Source organism: Lampris incognitus, chromosome 1 (assembly GCF_029633865.1).
Source record: "Lampris incognitus isolate fLamInc1 chromosome 1, fLamInc1.hap2, whole genome shotgun sequence".
NCBI lineage: Eukaryota > Metazoa > Chordata > Actinopteri > Lampriformes > Lampridae > Lampris > Lampris incognitus.
This window is the reverse complement of record NC_079211.1, coordinates 11448684-11466482: the sequence shown is the minus strand read 5'-3', so window position 1 is coordinate 11466482 and position 17799 is coordinate 11448684. Positions and strand designations below refer to the sequence as shown.

At 42.4% G+C, this 17799-nt stretch overlaps 2 protein-coding genes across 3 annotated transcripts in view; both read left to right on the top strand.

The window, feature by feature from the left end:
* Positions 1-10230, top strand: part of LOC130119117 (ankyrin repeat domain-containing protein 50-like) — a 44222-nt gene extending 33992 nt beyond the window's left edge. For both annotated transcript variants that reach the window (XM_056287531.1, XM_056287538.1), the window contains exon 4: positions 4536-10230. In XM_056287531.1, coding sequence (XP_056143506.1) covers positions 4536-8077 — 3542 coding nt within the window. In that variant the 3' untranslated portion in view covers positions 8078-10230. The remainder of the gene's footprint in view (positions 1-4535) is intronic.
* Positions 10231-12373: 2143 nt separating this feature from the next.
* LOC130109348 (bromodomain and WD repeat-containing protein 1-like) lies at positions 12374-14890 on the top strand. The gene is given in 3 exon segments (XM_056276211.1): positions 12374-12419; positions 13529-14026; positions 14157-14890. Coding segments are annotated over 3 exon segments (1278 nt in total).
* The last annotated feature ends 2909 nt before the right edge of the window (positions 14891-17799 follow it).

The window sequence follows — 17799 nt, the reverse complement described above, 5'->3', positions numbered from 1 at the left end:
TTTATATGTTTAGTAGTAGTAGTATATGAGCTCAAAAAGACCCCCCCCTTCAAATAAATACACGTAAGTCTGAAAGAAGGTTTCCCCAGACAAAGATTAAACCTAGTCCCCAACTAAACCGACTTTTGTAAATAAAATTGTCTATCAAAATTGGGTTCAATGCGGGACTAGGCTTAATTTGTGTTCAGGAAACCAACACTAAATGACTTGAGATTTAAAACTCATTGTTCCAGCACATTTAGCTACTGTGGTTACTCTGAATCAAGTAAAAATCAACCATGATATTAATATTTTAAGTGTAAATAAAGCATTAATTGTTTTTTTTTCTTTTGTATTTGTTTTGTTTTTTTGCAGTAGACATGTCTACGTGCCTTGTACCTGATGAAACCTATCAATTCGGGACAATTTCAAAATTTGCCGAAATAACTTTAGCAACCTGCTTTCAGTGACAAAAAAAAACAAAACTTCTGGAGCTGCCTTTCGGTTGAAGTTTTCACCTCTGCTACACTGCCAGCAACACCTCAACTGACGATGTACTGCAGATGAATTAGAGTAAAACCTGACGCCAGTCAAAAGAAAATAACCAAAAGGATTAAAAAAATCGTTGGGAGTCACCAAGCTTCATCCTTACCCCCTGTTCGCCCACCTCGCTTTTCACCGCACCGTATGTAAACACAAGGTTAACAAAAGTAAGTGCTAGAGAGAGAGAGAAAAAAAGAGAGAGAGATAGAGAGATATATATGGCATGGTGGCACAGTGGATAGCGCAGTCGCCTCACAGCAAGAAGGTCCTGGGTTTGAGCCCTGGGGGTCGTCCCAGGTTGTCCTGTGTGTGGAGTTTGCATGTTCTCCTTGTGTCTGCGGGGCTTCCTCCAGGTATCCCGGTTTCCTCCCACAGTCCAAAGACATGTAGGTCAGGTGAATCGACCGTACTAAATTGTCCCTAGGTGTGAATGTGTGTTGATCCTGTACTGGACTGGCGGCCGGTCCGGCTGTCTCCCTGCCTGCCGCCCAATGACAGCATCCTGCGACCCTGAGGGCAGGATAAGCGGTTTGGATAATGAATGAATGAATGAATATATATTTATATAATGTTGTGATATGAGATCAGAAATCATCTGGAATTTCTCTCATGATATGGCAAGATAACTTCAATATTATTCCCTGGTCTTAAAGGCTGCATAATATAAAGTAAAGCTGATTAAAATGACACAAATTTCTGTTCTTCAACTGAGTGAAATGAACAATGATCGTCTCCAACTTCTTGGTCATCATATCCAAATTACCGTTGATCATTTCTCAGTATTTTATTGTGTGTAAATTCCTTATGAAAGCATCAAGTCATCCAAAAAATATCGCAAAATAATCGATAGCCGTATTCAGCCAAAACTTACCGTGATATTTGATTTTGACAGTATTGTCCAGCTGAAACTGTGCATTTCATTACCCCTTAAGAATGCTTCAGTCACAGATTTGACCTCTAACAGATTGTAAATAATTTTACCTTTTTCGGATCCTATAGTAATGTGAACGACTCCACTCTCCACCGTTTGACTGCCTCCAAAAGAGGCATGGGATCCACAGTTAGAGGTCACTGGAGATGGGCCAGTGGAAAATTCACAGTGCTGCCGAAAGCAGTGACAGAATCAAAGTGGGTTCAGGTCGCAGAGTTCTTCTGTTGTGATTGAGTGATTTTACTGTACTGTGTTAGGGTTATGCTTCTGCGAGGCATAAACTGTTTAGTCACTTTGAAAATACTCTCCCCTATTATTCACTTTAGTAACTTATGTATGTTGTCAGGAGTTTTATCATTTTAAGGGACATCATGTCTCTGTGAACACCTTGCACGTCATTTTCATTTTTCCTAAAGACACCTGTGTGCATGCGTGCATGAACCGGACAAGTGGAGGAAGCCTTTCCTTGATAATATTTCTTGATATTTTCTTAAATGGAGTTACTGGTTCATGGGGACAGGCATGGGTACAAGTCCATGAATACTGGGACGGCATCCAGCACTTTACATGTGCCCCCATCCATAGGGTTAGTGGTTGTGTCAGGAAGGGCATCCGACGTAAAATTTTGCCAAATCATTATGCAGATTGACAAGACCGCCATCGGTGCTGTGCCCTCACAGGGTACCGATGGAACCTATCAAATCCGCTGTGGCGACCCCTGGGAAACGGGGAACAAGCCGAAAGAAGAAGAAGGAGTTACTGGTTCCATAGTGCCCATTGTAATAGCTTTTTTTCTTTTGAAGGGTTTATTAATGATAAAAAGATAAACTTGACAAAGTCACAACACATTTTCTTTTAATGCCATCTTTTCTCTTGCATTGATTGTAGCCATGGTGCTGTGGTTGCCCACACATGCTAATGTAGTAGAAACAGTAAGCCCTATTCACAAAAACATGCAGCATAGGACCAAGTCCAAACCAAAGGTGTGATTCATGAAAAATTGAACGCGGTGCCAAAAGCAGTGGGTTATATTGATGTTTTTTTTCTCCTTTTTTCTCCACCCTGTCCAAGTTTATGTGAACTGTATCTTGGCACAGTAAAACTCTGCCAGGACACGTTGGAACGGTTAGGTGCTAAATTTGATAGCCCATGCTGTTATTTTTAAGGTGAAGCTAATATCTACCATTATCAAGGTGAATGCCATATATACATATACCACACTCTGCATTTCACTTTCGGGCAGAGTTTAGGGTGAAGGCAAGAACATTTTCATAGTTTTTAAAGTCCAATGAGTGGCACTCTGCTTAATCTGCCTCAACAGTGCATGCCTCACAAAGACAAAATAATGCTACCCCCCCCCCCCCCCGGTCTATCATATCAAAGCTGTCAGTACCTGCCTGGGAACCCCAAATTTGTAAGTCTATAAAACCTTCCACAATGGCCACGATTCAAGGATGTTGCTCATTTCCCAACAGGCGTGGTTACCAGCAGCCTTGTGAGGGATAAGATTTCCCAGTCCTTTCTCCCAACACAATACCAGTCAGATGAGGAGAACTGTGCCTGGGGCTTAGTGACAAAGTGTGCTTCATATTCTGCACAGGCAAATGCTGTGTTATATAATAGACGCAAACTAAGGTTGCCGTTTTAAGATGGCAGTTTTGGGGTTGACAGCGTGTGTGTTCTGTCAAAAGTTTATTTTAGATATTTTTCCTCGGTAAATCGGTTTAAGAATTTCTGTACTATAATAGATAAGCAGTTAAACACTGAAATACAGTAGTGACCCCTTTTCCCACAGTAGGAAACATGTTAGTCATTAAGAAATATGTCAGTAACACTGACGGAGGCCCTTTCTTGCCCTAGTAAGCCCTGAAAACCATGGGAACTGTAAATACCAGTGTGTGATAATGGTCTCCCTGCCCTTAGGTCTGCAGGCTGGACAGACGACAAACAGATTGTTTTAACATAGAGGCAAGTTCACTTTATGCCCATTAGTGGGGACTATTACACAGCTATTTTCCCTGTGTCTGGGAGAGGAATTCCCATTAGCGACCATTAATTAAAACCCATGGTGATATTTCTACCCCCCCCCCGCCCCCCAAACGGATTTCTAAAGGTCTGTACTGGGACCATGTAGCATGATAATGAGTGAGACACTGGAGAGATGTTTTACAGGCCATCAATGAGCCACAGGCATGGAAATTATGCCCCCCCTCACCCCACCCCCCGTTCCCTCCCATTTACTTTTCTGCACATCTTCAGCCCCTGATGCAGCTCTCTGCCCCCACTGGTTAAGCACTTAGAGCCTAATGTATCACAGTCGATGAAGATGGAGTTGAATGACCGGTCAGCGCTCCTATTAAGGCGTGTGATTTATTTATTTACTTTCCTGTGTTTTTAAGGATTTTTAATTTTTGGTTTTGATTTTCAAGCCTGAATCCAATCATTTCCAAGTGGGAATTACACATATCCTGTTTTTTTTCTGCCTGATCACATTTTCACTCCTGTCCCATTTTTATTTGTTCTTTTCAGCAGTACAATTAGGAATTTAACACAAAAGAAGTGATTTTGTTTATTTTTATCAGCCGATAAGCCAACATTCTAAATTATTAAGAGTTGAATGTGCTTATGCATTTAATACTGCATAGTGCACTGGTCCCCCTGGTGTTAAATTCATCGTCTCATAGACAGGACTGATTGTGAATTCCTTTTGATGCTGACTGTTGGCAGGAACAGCAGGGTCATACTCCTGATTCCAAAATTAACTCTGAAAGGTTTTACTCAAACAACATGGCTTTCCCTGCAATTAGCCTGTGCCTCAGGAAATTAAAGGTTGATTTAAGCAAATTATTCAACGGTAGAAGATCAGTGGATAAATATTGTCTGATCACAAAGTCAGACTTAAGATTGGGACTCCAGAGGGGTTTTGATGAGTATGTGGTTTATCTTTTTATAATGCTGAAACTATGCCATGGTTTTTGAAATATGATGTAAAATGTTTAACTCTTTACTTTAGCTTCATTACATCCTATTTTAAAGATTTGTAATCAGACTCATCTAATGATCCTTTCTTCTTTTCTTCCAGGATTCCGCAAAATCAGCCTTGATGATCTGCGCAAGGCCTACATTGTCAAAGATGTCCAGCAGTACATCCTGCACAGGCTGGACCAGGAGGAGGCCCTGAGGCAGCACCTGACCAAGGAGACAGCCGAGATGCTCAACCAGCTGCACATAAAAAGCAGCGGTTGCTTTCTCTACCTGGAGCGCGTGCTGGACGGTGTGGTGGAGAACTTCATCATGCTCCGTGAGATCCGGGATATCCCTGGCACACTCAATGGCCTCTACCTTTGGCTGTGCCAGAGACTGTTTGTCAGGAAACAGTTCGCCAAAGTGCAGCCCATACTGAATGTTATCCTGGCCACCTGCAGGCCACTCACGGTCAAGGAGCTATACCATGCTGTCTGGACCAAAAACATGACATTGACCATTGAGGAGTTTCAAAAGAAGATGGACATTCTCTCTAAACTATTGGTAGATGGACTTAGGAGTACTAAAATTCTCTTTCACTACAGTTTTGCAGAGTGGTTACTGGACGTTAAGCATTGCACCCAGAAATACTTGTGCAATGCCGCAGAGGGGCACAGGATGCTGGCTATGAGTTACACTTGCCGAGCCAAGCAGCTGAAACCGCTTGAAGTGCAGGAATTTGCCCTGCACCTCGTCAATTCCAATCTGCAAATTGAGCCATTTAATTTGGCTCTTTGGATGGTTTGGAACGGTACACCTGCCAAAGACTCTCTAACTACATCCATACCAAGAGAACAGGAGGTTCTTCAACTCCTGGTCAAAGCTGGTGCCCACGTGAGCAATGAGGATGACCATGCTTCTTGTATTGTACAACAGGCTCTGGAAAGAGAGGACTCCATTCGGACATTACTTGACAATGGGGCCTCTGTGAACCAATGTGACTCCAGTGGTAGGACTCTGCTGGCTAATGCTGCCTACAGTGGGAACCTCGATGTTGTCAACCTGCTTATATCCAGAAGGGCAAACATGGAGCTGGAGGACAACCATGGGCAAACTGCACTTACCCTTGCAGCAAGGCAGGGCCACACCAAGGTGGTCAACTGCCTTATCGGCTGTGAGGCCAATATTAATCACACAGATCATGATGGATGGACTGCACTTCGTTCAGCAGCCTGGGGCGGGCATTCTGAGGTAGTATCGGCTCTGCTCTACGCTGGAGCCAAAGTGGACTGTGCAGACGCTGACAGCAGGACTGCTTTAAGAGCTGCTGCCTGGGGGGGGCACGAAGACATTGTGTTGAATCTCCTTCAGCATGGGGCGGAGGTCAACAAAGCAGACAATGAAGGAAGAACTGCTCTCATTGCAGCAGCATACATGGGACACAGAGAGATTGTTGAGCACCTTTTGGACCACGGGGCTGAGGTGAACCACGAAGATGTAGATGGGAGAACGGCTCTCTCGGTCGCCGCTCTGTGTGTGCCCGCCAGCAAAGGTCACGCATCTGTTGTAAGCCTACTAATCGACAGGGGAGCAGAGGTTGACCACTGTGACAAAGACTGCATGACCCCACTCCTCGTTGCTGGTTATGAAGGACACGTGGATGTGGTTGATCTGCTCTTGGAAGGTGGAGCTGATGTGGATCATACCGACAACAATGGCCGCACCCCTTTGCTTGCTGCTGCATCCATGGGACATGCCTCTGTTGTCAACACCTTGCTTTTCTGGGGGGCAGCTGTAGACAGCATTGACAGCGAAGGAAGGACTGTGCTAAGCATTGCATCGGCTCAAGGGAACGTAGAGGTGGTCCGAACTCTGCTGGACAGGGGTCTGGATGAGAATCATAGGGATGATGCGGGCTGGACGCCATTACACATGGCATCATTTGAGGGCCACCGCCAAGTATGTGATGCCCTCATAGAGCAAGGCGCACGTTGTACAGAGGTGGATAACGATGGTAGAATACCCCTGATATTATCAGCACAAGAGGGACATTATGATTGTGTACAAATTCTTCTGGAAAATAAGTCATGCATTGACCAGAAGGGGTACGACGGGAGGAACGCTCTCAGAGTGGCTGCATTGGAGGGCCACAGGGACATTGTAGAACAGCTGCTTAGTCATGGCGCAGACATAGACTACAAAGATGCAGATGGACGTCCTACTCTTTACATACTGGCGCTTGAAAATCAGCTGGCCATGGCAGAATACTTCCTAGAAAATGGGGCAAACGTGGAAGCAAGTGACACAGAGGGCAGGACAGCCCTCCATGTGTCCTGCTGGCAGGGGCATGTAGAAATGGTAAGGTTGCTGATAAACTATCATGCTGATGTAAACTCCTGTGACAATGAGAAGCGCTCTGCCCTTCAGTCTGCCGCTTGGCAAGGCCACACGAAAGTGGTTCAATTTTTGATAGACAATGGCACGTGTGTGGACCACACATGCAACCAAGGTGCAACTGCACTGGGCATTGCTGCTCAGGAGGGCCACATCGACGTTGTGCATATTCTCCTCGAGCATGGCGCTGACCCTAACCACGCAGACCAGTTTGGACGCACAGCGATGAGGGTGGCAGCAAAGGGTGGCCATTCAGCGATTATAAAGCTGCTGGAGAAGTATGGTGCAACAACTTTAAATGGCTGCAATCCCTCACCAGTTCACACCATGGAGCAAAAAACACCGCTATCTGTAACAGGGAAAATGCAGTCCCTCACAATCAAATCAAACAGCTCCGGGAGCACCGGTCCTGGAGATGTGCAGTCATCTGGACGTGGTCTTCCTAACGGACCCATCCATGCTTTCAGTTCCCCATCAGAGTCTCCTGACTCCACCGTGGACCGACAGAAATCCTCCCTCTCAAATAACTCCCTTAAGAGCTCAAAGAACTCATCTTTGAGGACAACCTCATCGACGGCCACTGCACAGACTGTGCCAATCGATAGTTTCCATGGACTGACCTTCACAGAGCAAATCCAACAGCACTCTCTTCCTCGAAGCCGGAGTAGGCAGTCCATTGTGTCACCTTCTTCCACTACAAAGTCTATTGGCCACCAGCCAGCATCTCCATCCAATGATTTTGACTGGTCTCAGCTGAAGACAAGCCTCAAGTCAGCAAAAGGAACCAAGAGTGGAAACGGGACTTCGAATGGCAAGGGGGCCTCAGGAGACAAGAAAAAGCTCAAAAGCAGCGGACCAACCCAGAGTCAGGTTCTTGAGTATGAAATGACCCAATTTGACAAAAGGATCGCCCTCAACAAAGCGGTAGCAAATATTGCAGTTAAGGATCCCCATTGTAAGATTATGATTGGTGGATCAACCCAACAAGATGGGGGCCAGGGACAAGATCAGCTCTTTTTCCAACAGCAGGCCTGTTCAGAGAAGAAGAGGAATGGCATCATGACCAACCCTAACTACCACCTACACGGAAATCAGGTTTTTCTCGGGAGGGTCTCTGTACCTCGGACTGTGCACAATAGAGGACACCAGGAGGTTCTGGAGAACTACCCCATAGTGGAGAATGAGCTAAGCCTTAAACAAGCCCTGAAACTGCAGATTGAAGGACCAGACCCTGGGTTTAACTACAAAAAGGAAACTCCATTATAGCTGGCAAGAATCAATTTTCAATCTAATTTCCGAGTTTATGCTCTGGTTGAAATATGTCTTCTCTCAGCATTTGTCTTGAAGTTCAAAACAAGGTCAGCATGACAGCACATAGGCAGTACTTTAGCTGGTCTGTCCATTCACAGTGTCATATGTAGAGGCTAAAGGTTGAAAAAGTAACTGATAATTTAATTTCATAGCTGTTACTGGTTTGCACTCAATAAGAGCTGTTGTTAATTTGGACTTCATAAGACATGTGCATGATGGATACGTTCAGAAGAATGCCACAGTCTCGCCAAGAGGTCTTATTTTTCCAACAAAGCATAACTGAAATCATTCCTATGCCATTTCAAATGTCTTGAATGCCATTTGTCACACAGACATTGAAGGGAATGTGCCAAAGCAACTTTTTCATCCACATAAGAAACTCATATTTCGTTATCGCCACTCATCGGTGGGTGACCTCAAGATGAAAAACAAAACACCCTAGGGAAGATTGTTGATCGCTGCCCAAGGTTTTGTGAACTGATACTTCGATGTGCCTACATCTGTTACAGCCTTCTCCATGTAACCATGCACACCATCATTTTAATTTAATGTATTGATATTTAAAACAGTGTATGCACTTTTTGAAAGAGTAAAATGACAGACATGCTTTTGTTCCATTCTCCCTATACATTTTCATGTGTTTTTGCAAACTAATTGCTCAAGAGAAACTTACCAATGCTTTTTTTATTTGATAATACATATGTTGTTTTCGTCTGTAGTTTTATTTTTCCACACTGACAGCAATGTACCACTGAGTACATTGTCACATCGAACCAGTGGACATCAAAGGTAATTGATGCCATTGTGTGAGTTTCAGCGCAGTGATACTTTGCCTTTCTAGAGACCCCAAATAATCTGTGCTAATTTTGATCAGTGTGCTAAACATGTTATGTATAATATGTTGATAGCGATGGCAATTTACTCCACAAGTATATACAAGCATATTTATTTTTCTGGGAAGAAAAGCCACTTTTGCTACATTTTGTGTTGTATGCTCAACCATGGTGCTGTGTTCAAAAGTTGCCTGCAGTTGTTTTGGACTCATTTTGTTGGCTATGTGCATTGTGTTTTATTACAGGTTATCAAGGGAGGGGGAGAGTTCACTGAAAATGCTAAAAACCCGTAAATTCATTTTGTCCCTATGGGATTTCAGTTTTGTGTGATTTTAATTTTCGTGTGTGCATTTAGAATATTTAAATAACCCATTGAATACCACTGTCTGAGTTTGGTGCTAAATGCAATGATTTCAAGTGAAAGCAATGATTGGAAAAAAAAATGCATCTGTCTGCAGAGTAACATGTATAACCTACTGCAATGTAAGAAACAAAATTCAAGCTTTGTTTCACATATTATTGTCACGTGGTTAATATGCTCAAATAATTCTTACTGGTCTTTTCAGCAGCAGGGGCATGATGTAAAACAACTCAAGGAATTTCAGCCATTGGGACAATTGTAGGCTTCAGTGATTATTATGGTTTGAAAGCATTGTTTGAAATGTGTACTGTTCAAGCCAAAGTTTGAAACAACATGCTTTGTTCGCCCCTCTGAGCAGCTGTGTTTCAGTTCAGCAGGGGCTAAAACCCTAACGGGGATAGAGGCGTGGGGGGTGGGGTTCTTGACTATGACGCTGGGGGAACTAAAACATCTGTTTCTCATGAACTGTGTGGAGCTAAGTTAGCATTTACAGGCTGTGTCATATTTTTGCAGGCTTTTCATAATGTTAACAGTGAGCTATTTTTTGCCAAGAGCTGCGGGAGTCGAAGACCTAGGCTATCACATGCAGAAACCCTCATAAGCCCCAGTCCAAGCTCTCAGCCTGTCAGTGCAGCAGTAGCTCAAGTATGTGCCATGAAGGGTCAAAACAGAAGGATTCGAAGACTGGGTCGAGTTCAGAAGCAGTGTTGAAAGTCAGATAGTTGTCAAGCAGTTATCTTGTTTGTCTTGCCTGTGTTTTGTCTGTCACCTTTTGATTTGACTGTCAATGATTGGATTGTAAATAGCTTGCCATGTACATTAAACTTTCATTTAAAGAATTCCTGTATTATATGAAGTGGAATTTTCTGATGTATATTGAAGTGCTTAATAAACACATTTGCTTTACTGCTGGAACATAAGATGCCTTTTGCCATTTCATTGATTCATAAATATTCAATTCAGACAAAAGGAAAACAAAGTTAATTTAAAGGGACTCTGTAATTTCTGAGTGCACACCTCTATCATTCAGCGATAAGAATAACAGCAAAACAAACAAGGAACAGTGCACTCAGTAAATTCCAGATCCCCGCCAGGCGTATCTCCCCTTCTCTGGAGCTCGGACTTGGCGACAAACCAGCTAAGGAGTTAGCACTCAATTGCAGTAAAAAACAGGCTTTTCAAAGATTTTGAATCACCCTGACCACGAGGTCCTTGATAATAGTCATAACTGTGCACAACAATTATTAGGCTGACAGGCCTAGTTGTATGAGAGATTAGCAGCAGACAGATACACGCACCCACAGACAGAAAAACCAGTGTCTTTTTCTGCCATCATTACACTTTTGCGCAGTACCCAAGTCGATTGAACGGGAAATATGGGGGGAGGGGGAGAGTTTATAATATACAGCGCTCAAGTTAAAAAAAATTACCTAAATTTAATAAAAACACTTTTGCCTGTCAGTCTGTGGATGCGCAGCCTCCGAGGCGGACCCTCGAATGAATGCAACCAATATGAACTTGTGTAGCCAGAACGATCTGCAGGTCCCGACTACACTGCGTTATGTTCTGGCGCTCTATCAGACACTGGCATCTTTTATTAACTCCTTTATTTCTATTTTAGTTCAGAGAGAGAACCACGCTGTCAATGTGTGAATTTTTATCTTCACACCTCCCGCAGTCAAGTTCAATTCAGACTCACAATAAATTGAGACTAACTCAAAGCATGTAAATAAAATATAAATGAATAACAAATGTTACTTTGTCTCTAATAACATGACACCAAATTATATTATTAATGACACAACTGACTAAGTCAAACCTACTTTAACATGATGAAATATGCAATACATTTGCTGAACATGGTAATGGGAGTACAGGACATACACCTACCTATTTTGAGTTGAGAGAACCACATTGTCAATATGCAAATTTTTATCTTCACACCTAACATAAGAAAAAGAGAAAGCTTAAGCGTGCTTCCCACAAGAAGAAAAAATGGCAGACGCCAACACACACTAAAAGCATGATTAGCTAGTTTGCATTCTGAAAATCTCAAAATTCACTTTAAAAAGTAAAATGCAGGATGGAAAACTTTATCTAGGTTTATCATTAAGGTTCATCTACCTTAGTGATATTGTGATGACTTGTGCCCTTAAACCGACATTAAAACTTAATTTTTCAGTTTATAATCATGCTGATTTAAATACATACCACTGGCAGTCAAGTTCAATTCAGACTGACGAGAGACAGGAAACGGCGCAACATGTCCGTCCACAGTACAGTCGCAGTAAGGGCACGAACAAAAAAAAAAAAAAATCAGCAGAAAAACGTAAACTAATACAATACTTCCAATACAAAGAAGGACAAACTTGGAAACAAAAGAACAAATAAGGGATTTTATGATAGAACACGTACCATAAGAAATAAAAATCACAAAACCAATTTCCTGTCATTTCTGTCTCATTTGCCCGTCCTGAATTTCGCCAAAATCCTAAATGTACAGAAGGTTGTACAAAATGAATAAAACGGATACGAAAGACAATGTTCACATTCATTTGGTCCGAGATAACCCTGGGAATCTAATTCCCCACACAGCATGATACGCTACTTGTGAACGAAGTTCAGAGAAAACAGAAGTTGATCAGGCTACTGCTTCTCCTCGTTGATATGCCTTCTACACCACATAGCACTCAATCACACTGAAGTGAACATTCTATGACCCCACACAAAAGAATACATGTACTGAATAAAGCCTTAAACACGGTATTCATATCTATACTTCTTCTCCTCTGTTTAAAACAAGTTGAGTAAGGACTGCGACCTTTTGTTAAACCCATTTACCATACCCCGTGTGAAAGGTTTTTGCACCATGTTCTCTACAGCCGATTAACTGCTTTAACAACCTTGCCTATACGTGTTCTGATCACACGCGTCTCAAGCCCTGAGTTTGGTGTAGGTATCTGACCATCAGTCACTGTAGTGGGTGAGATGGTGTTTTAGGGCCACGTCTCGTCTAGGTCAGGAACGTTAGCTAAAGGGTCAAAGTCAGCATCAGTCATGTCTGGCTTAGAGAGTGCACTGGAACCTGGAAAGTCAATCACAGGTAAGGCTTTCTCCCTTTCTTTTTTGTTTCCACCACCATCGGTAGGATCAGATGGGTCTTGCAAGTGTCAGCTGGTCAGAGACACTGGGTGGGGAGTATAACATACCATCCTCTATTCCTGACTCTTTATCATCTCCCAAAGACTCACAGTCAACATCAGATGATGCACATATGAGCGGGTACGGTCCTCAAGAGCTTCCCCGATGACTGGATCCAGTTCGTGGCTGTGTCGAAGCTCATCAATAGAGAAGGCTGGACGTGTGTCTTGTTTTGAGGGTGCCATCTGGGGCAGAACCTTGAGAAATTGTACTGCTCTTAACTCTGCAGCTTTCTGCCACTCAATGTGAGCTTCACAGATGGACTTAACGTCAGAGGAATCCTGATTCACAGCTGGCTTGTCCTGTGGAGCACCTGCAGTTGCACAGCCTGAGTCATCTGCCTGAAAACACTGAACCTTGCACCTGAAACATCTTGAACTACTTCCTCCTTTGTTCCTTCTGCTTCTGCCAAAAGATTCTCATATGGTTCACTAATCAACCTTTGGCTCAAAGACCTGGCAAAAGGGTTGCTACATATGGCATCTGCCACAATATTTTTCGCCCCCGGGATATGTTTAAGATTGAATGTGTATGGGGACAGCCTGGCCGCCCACCACTGTTCACAAGCATCAAGTTTTGGTTCGTCATTACATAGGTTAATGAATTATTGTCAGTCCACACTGTGAAAGAGTGACCCTTAAACCAATGACTAAATTTTTCACAAATACTCCACTTGAGCACTAGAAATTCCAGACGATGGGCAGGATACCTCTTTTGTGAGCTATTGAGGGTCTTGCTCACCAAAGTGATTTGACGTGCTTTGGTCTTCCCTTCTGATATCTGTGACAAAACTGCCCCGAGGCCATCAAGAGAAGAGTCGATGGATAGGATCAGTGGTTTAGAGAAGTCTGGCTGAGTGAGGACTGCACAGTTCAAAAGCTTCTCCTTGAGGCTGAAGAAGGTGGAGTCACAGTCATCATCAGTCCAGTCTGCGGGTTTGAGCTTTCTAAAGACACCAGGATTCTGGTTTAACTTTCAAACCTTCCCTCTCTGTTTTTGATCTGGAGACAGAAGGAGGGTGCATTCCAGTGACTCCAGGTGAAATAAGTGAGCTAATGTAAAAGCCTCTGCCAGGGGAGTGGGGGTAGAGGAGCAGAGATGAAGAGTGTGAACACATCATTGCTGGCATTGACCAACTCGTCACTGTCGAGATTGCAGCTCCATTCGCTGGCAATATGGACACAGTCCAGTACCCAACCTACTGCACCGTGATTGGCTACCCCGCTGACCTGGCCACCATCAAGCTCAGACTAAGTCACAGGTTCTACAGGCACTCGTCAGCATTGATATGGGATGCCAAGTACATCACCCGCAATGCCCGCACCTTTAATGAGCCAAGAAGCAAGATTGCCCATTCAGCAAAAATTATCACCAATGTCCTCCAAAAGTTTGTTAATGACCCAAACTGCACAGTCATCATGGAGACTTACAATGCAGTAGAAGAAATTGATGATGATGAAGATGATGATGAGGTACAGACACCAGGCACCTCCTCCACACACAGACTATGTCAGCGCTCCATGGAGGTGGTGCTAGACAGATGCTTGGAAGGAGCAGTGCAGGAGTCTGCTGAACTACATCCTGGATTGTGAGGATTCTGAACCATTCAGGCATCCTGCGGATCCAGAGAACTATCCAGATTACTTTGATATCATTGACACCCCAATGGACTTTGGCACTGCGCAGAGGACCATTGAGGATGACCACTACGAGAACCCTATTGAGTTCTGCAAAGACACCCAGCTGATATTCAACAATGCTAAAGCCTACACTCCCAACAAATGCTCCAAGATTTACAGCATGACCTTGCAATTCTCTGCCTTCTTTGAAGACCAAATAAGAACAATCATATCAGAGTACAAAAGCGCTGTTAAGAGCAGTGATTGGCTCCGCTGTAGCCAGAGGTTCCGAAAGAAAATACAGCAGGTGGCACCCCTGCCTCCCAACACCAACAACACAAGTCAAAAAAGGGCTGCTGTCAAAACTCAGGAAAAAGTCGAGTCCATGTCAGTGACCAAATCTACCTCAACCAAAGTGTGCCCACCTGAAAAAGCCAAGAGGAGCAGAAGCAGACTCTCAGGTCACACCTCCTCCAAGGACTTGTCAGACTCCAAAGCTGCTTCATCAACACCAGAGTCTGAGAGTAATACTGAGGGGCCATTGAGTGAGTCTGAGGAGAAACGACCAGGATCCTTAAGGCAGCATCGAAGCAAAGAGCCCAGGAGGAAAGCAAGAGCAACATGCTATAATGGGACCAAGAAGAGCAAAAAAGTTGCTGAGAGTGACAGTGAAGAAGAGGAGGATGGATACTCTAGTGAGGGGGAAGACAGTGAAGAAGAGGTCATCCCACTCCTCATTTCTTTGTTACTCTAGCAGGGCAAAGGGCCGCAGGACTATCCAGTTGACCACGAATAGTTTTGTTATAGACAAAAAAAAGAGGGAGGGTCAAGCTCAAATGAACAGTCACAGCAGCAGGCCCTCTTGTAGGGAGACATCATTTTGGTAACTGATGGATCAACATCCCAGGGCTCTGATGAAGAAGAGGAAGGGGACAAAAAAGGAAATTGTGGGTCGGGGGTTGCTGAAAAGAAAGACAGCCAGGGCAGCCTTCAACAAGATAAAACTACCTGAGGCATCTGATGATGATTTTGAGGAAGAGGAGAGGCTGACGAGGAGCAGTAGCCACCTCTGCCACGCAACCCGGGCTGTCAAACAACACTGCAGTAATCCAGAGCAGTTCAGACTCTGAAGAGGAGGATTCAGCACAGACATCTCAGAAAACACGGGAGTCATCCAGTGAATCCAAGGACAACGAGGACAAATAAAATAAAATACAATAATAAAAATAAAACACAATAAAATACAAATAATAATAATAAATAATAATAATAAAATACAATAAAATATAAATGAATAACAAATGTTATTACTTTATCTCTAATAACATGATACCCGATTATATTATTAATAACACAACTGACTTTAAGGCAAACCTACTTTAACAGGATGAAATAAGTAATACATTAGCTGAACGTGGTAATGGGAGTACAGCACATACACCCACCTATTCTGAGTTCAGAGAGGGAACTACGCTGTCAATATGCAAATTTTTATCTTCACACCTAACAAGAAAAAGACAAAGCTTAAGCATGCCTCCTTCCCACAAGAAGATAAAATGGCAGACGCCCACACAGGAAAAACGTGACTAGCTAGTCATTCGGCACAATAGATCATAACATTAATTTCTTATGTGAGAGGAATAGTTTTAACTTGGTTAAGCAGTTATTTAAATAACAGAAAACAGTTTGTACAGTTTACTGGCAATACATCTGAGTGCATGAAGTTTGAATGTGAAGTCCCACAAGGCTCGTTGTTGGGGCTGAAACTTTTCATTTTATATATAAATGAAATATTTGAAGTGTCAATTATATTGCAGTTTGTTTTGTTTGCAGATGACACTAATTTTTTTAGTTCAGCAGATGATTTAAAAAGTTTAGTGGAAAGCATTGTAAATAAAATGGTCAAACTGAAAAAATGGTTTGGTGAAAATAAGTTATCATTACATTTGAACAAGACTTATGTTTATGGATTTTGCTAAACAGAAAAAGGATGAAAATGTTTTACTGTCTACAGATGGACTTGATATTGAAAGAGTATCCGAGTTTAGATTTTTGGGTGTAACAATGGATGACAAACTGACATGGAACTTTCACACAGCATATGTAAAAACAAAGGTGTCTAAGAATATTTCTGCTTTGAACAAAGCAAAGTATGTGTTAAGATTACAAGGTAATGTGAATTCTGTACTGCTCACTTATTTTGCCATATTTCAGTTACTGTGGAAATGTGGGGCAATATGTACAGGAGCAACCTAAAGCCATTGGTTATATTAAGGAAAAGAGCAGTAAGCATTATTAATAAAGTGGATCCAAGAGAACACACCAACCGACTGTTTATTAAGTCAGGATTGATGAAACAAAGATTTAGTTGAGTTACAGACATTGTTAGTTATGTACAGGGCAAAAAGCAGAGTATTATCAGAAGATTTACAAAAATTATTTGTTTTTAGTTCAGAGGACGAGGACCATAGAAGCAAAATTAATTTTAAACATCAGTGTGCACATACAATCTTAAAGCAGATGTGTATTTCAGTATGTGGTGTCAAACCGTGGAAGTCTTTAGAGAAGGATCTAAGGGGTTGTATAAATATCTTTCAGTTCAAGAAAATGTATAAGGAAAGAATAATTAGACAATATGGAGTTATCACGTAATGGGTTTTCAGTTGATGGTGAAGTATTGTGTATGGCTTTTTGATTCTTTTTAATTTCTCATGTTGCTGTAAGTATTAGTTGTTGAGTAACTGATGGACAGACCATCTATTCTGTTGTTTATTTATGTTTGAGTAAGGGCCACGCAAAATAAGATTTTCTTCTCCCTGCTCCTTTTCAATCATGGAATGTGTAAATTGAGTTGTGTTTGATCACGAATTGCTTGTTTCTTTCTGGAGCTGTGCATTATCATGAGTGGAATAAAGAATAGTGAAATGAAATGAAAACTCACTTTAAAAGTAAAATGCACAATGGAAAAACTAAACGGTTCATCTACTTTAATGATATCGTGATGACTTGTGCCCTTAAATCGACATCAAAACTTAATTTTTCAGTTTATAATCATGCTGATTTAAATACATACCTCCCGCAGCCAAGTTCAATTCAGACTGACGAGTCACTCCGATAATATAATAACGCTCTTTTATTTTTAGATTGTATTAATTGGACTTTATATAACTCCAATTCAAAGAAAATGGCCCAACTAACCATTAGCTCAAATCAGCTAAGAATTATATCTGTATTGATTGGACACAATAGGGTACATTGTTGGGCATAATTTCATCACCAATTGCCAACATTATGATAATTAAAAAAGTGGACTTTACAATTTGATTGATTTGATAATATAATAATTTCACAAGTGTGTGTGTGTGTGTGTGAGCTCTGTGACAGCCTGGCGGCCTGTCCAGGGTGTCTCCCTGCCTGCCACCCAATGACTGCTGGGATAGGCTCCAGCATCCCTACGACCCTGACAGCAGGATAAGCAGTTTGGATAATGGATGGATGGATGGATGGAGAGACCGGAAACAGCGCAACACATCCGCCCACAGTCACAGTAAGGGCACGAACAAAAAAAACAAAAAAATCAGCAGAAAAACGTAAACTAATACAGTACTCCCAATACCAAGAATAATAAACTTTGAAACAAAACAACAAATAAGGGATTTTGGT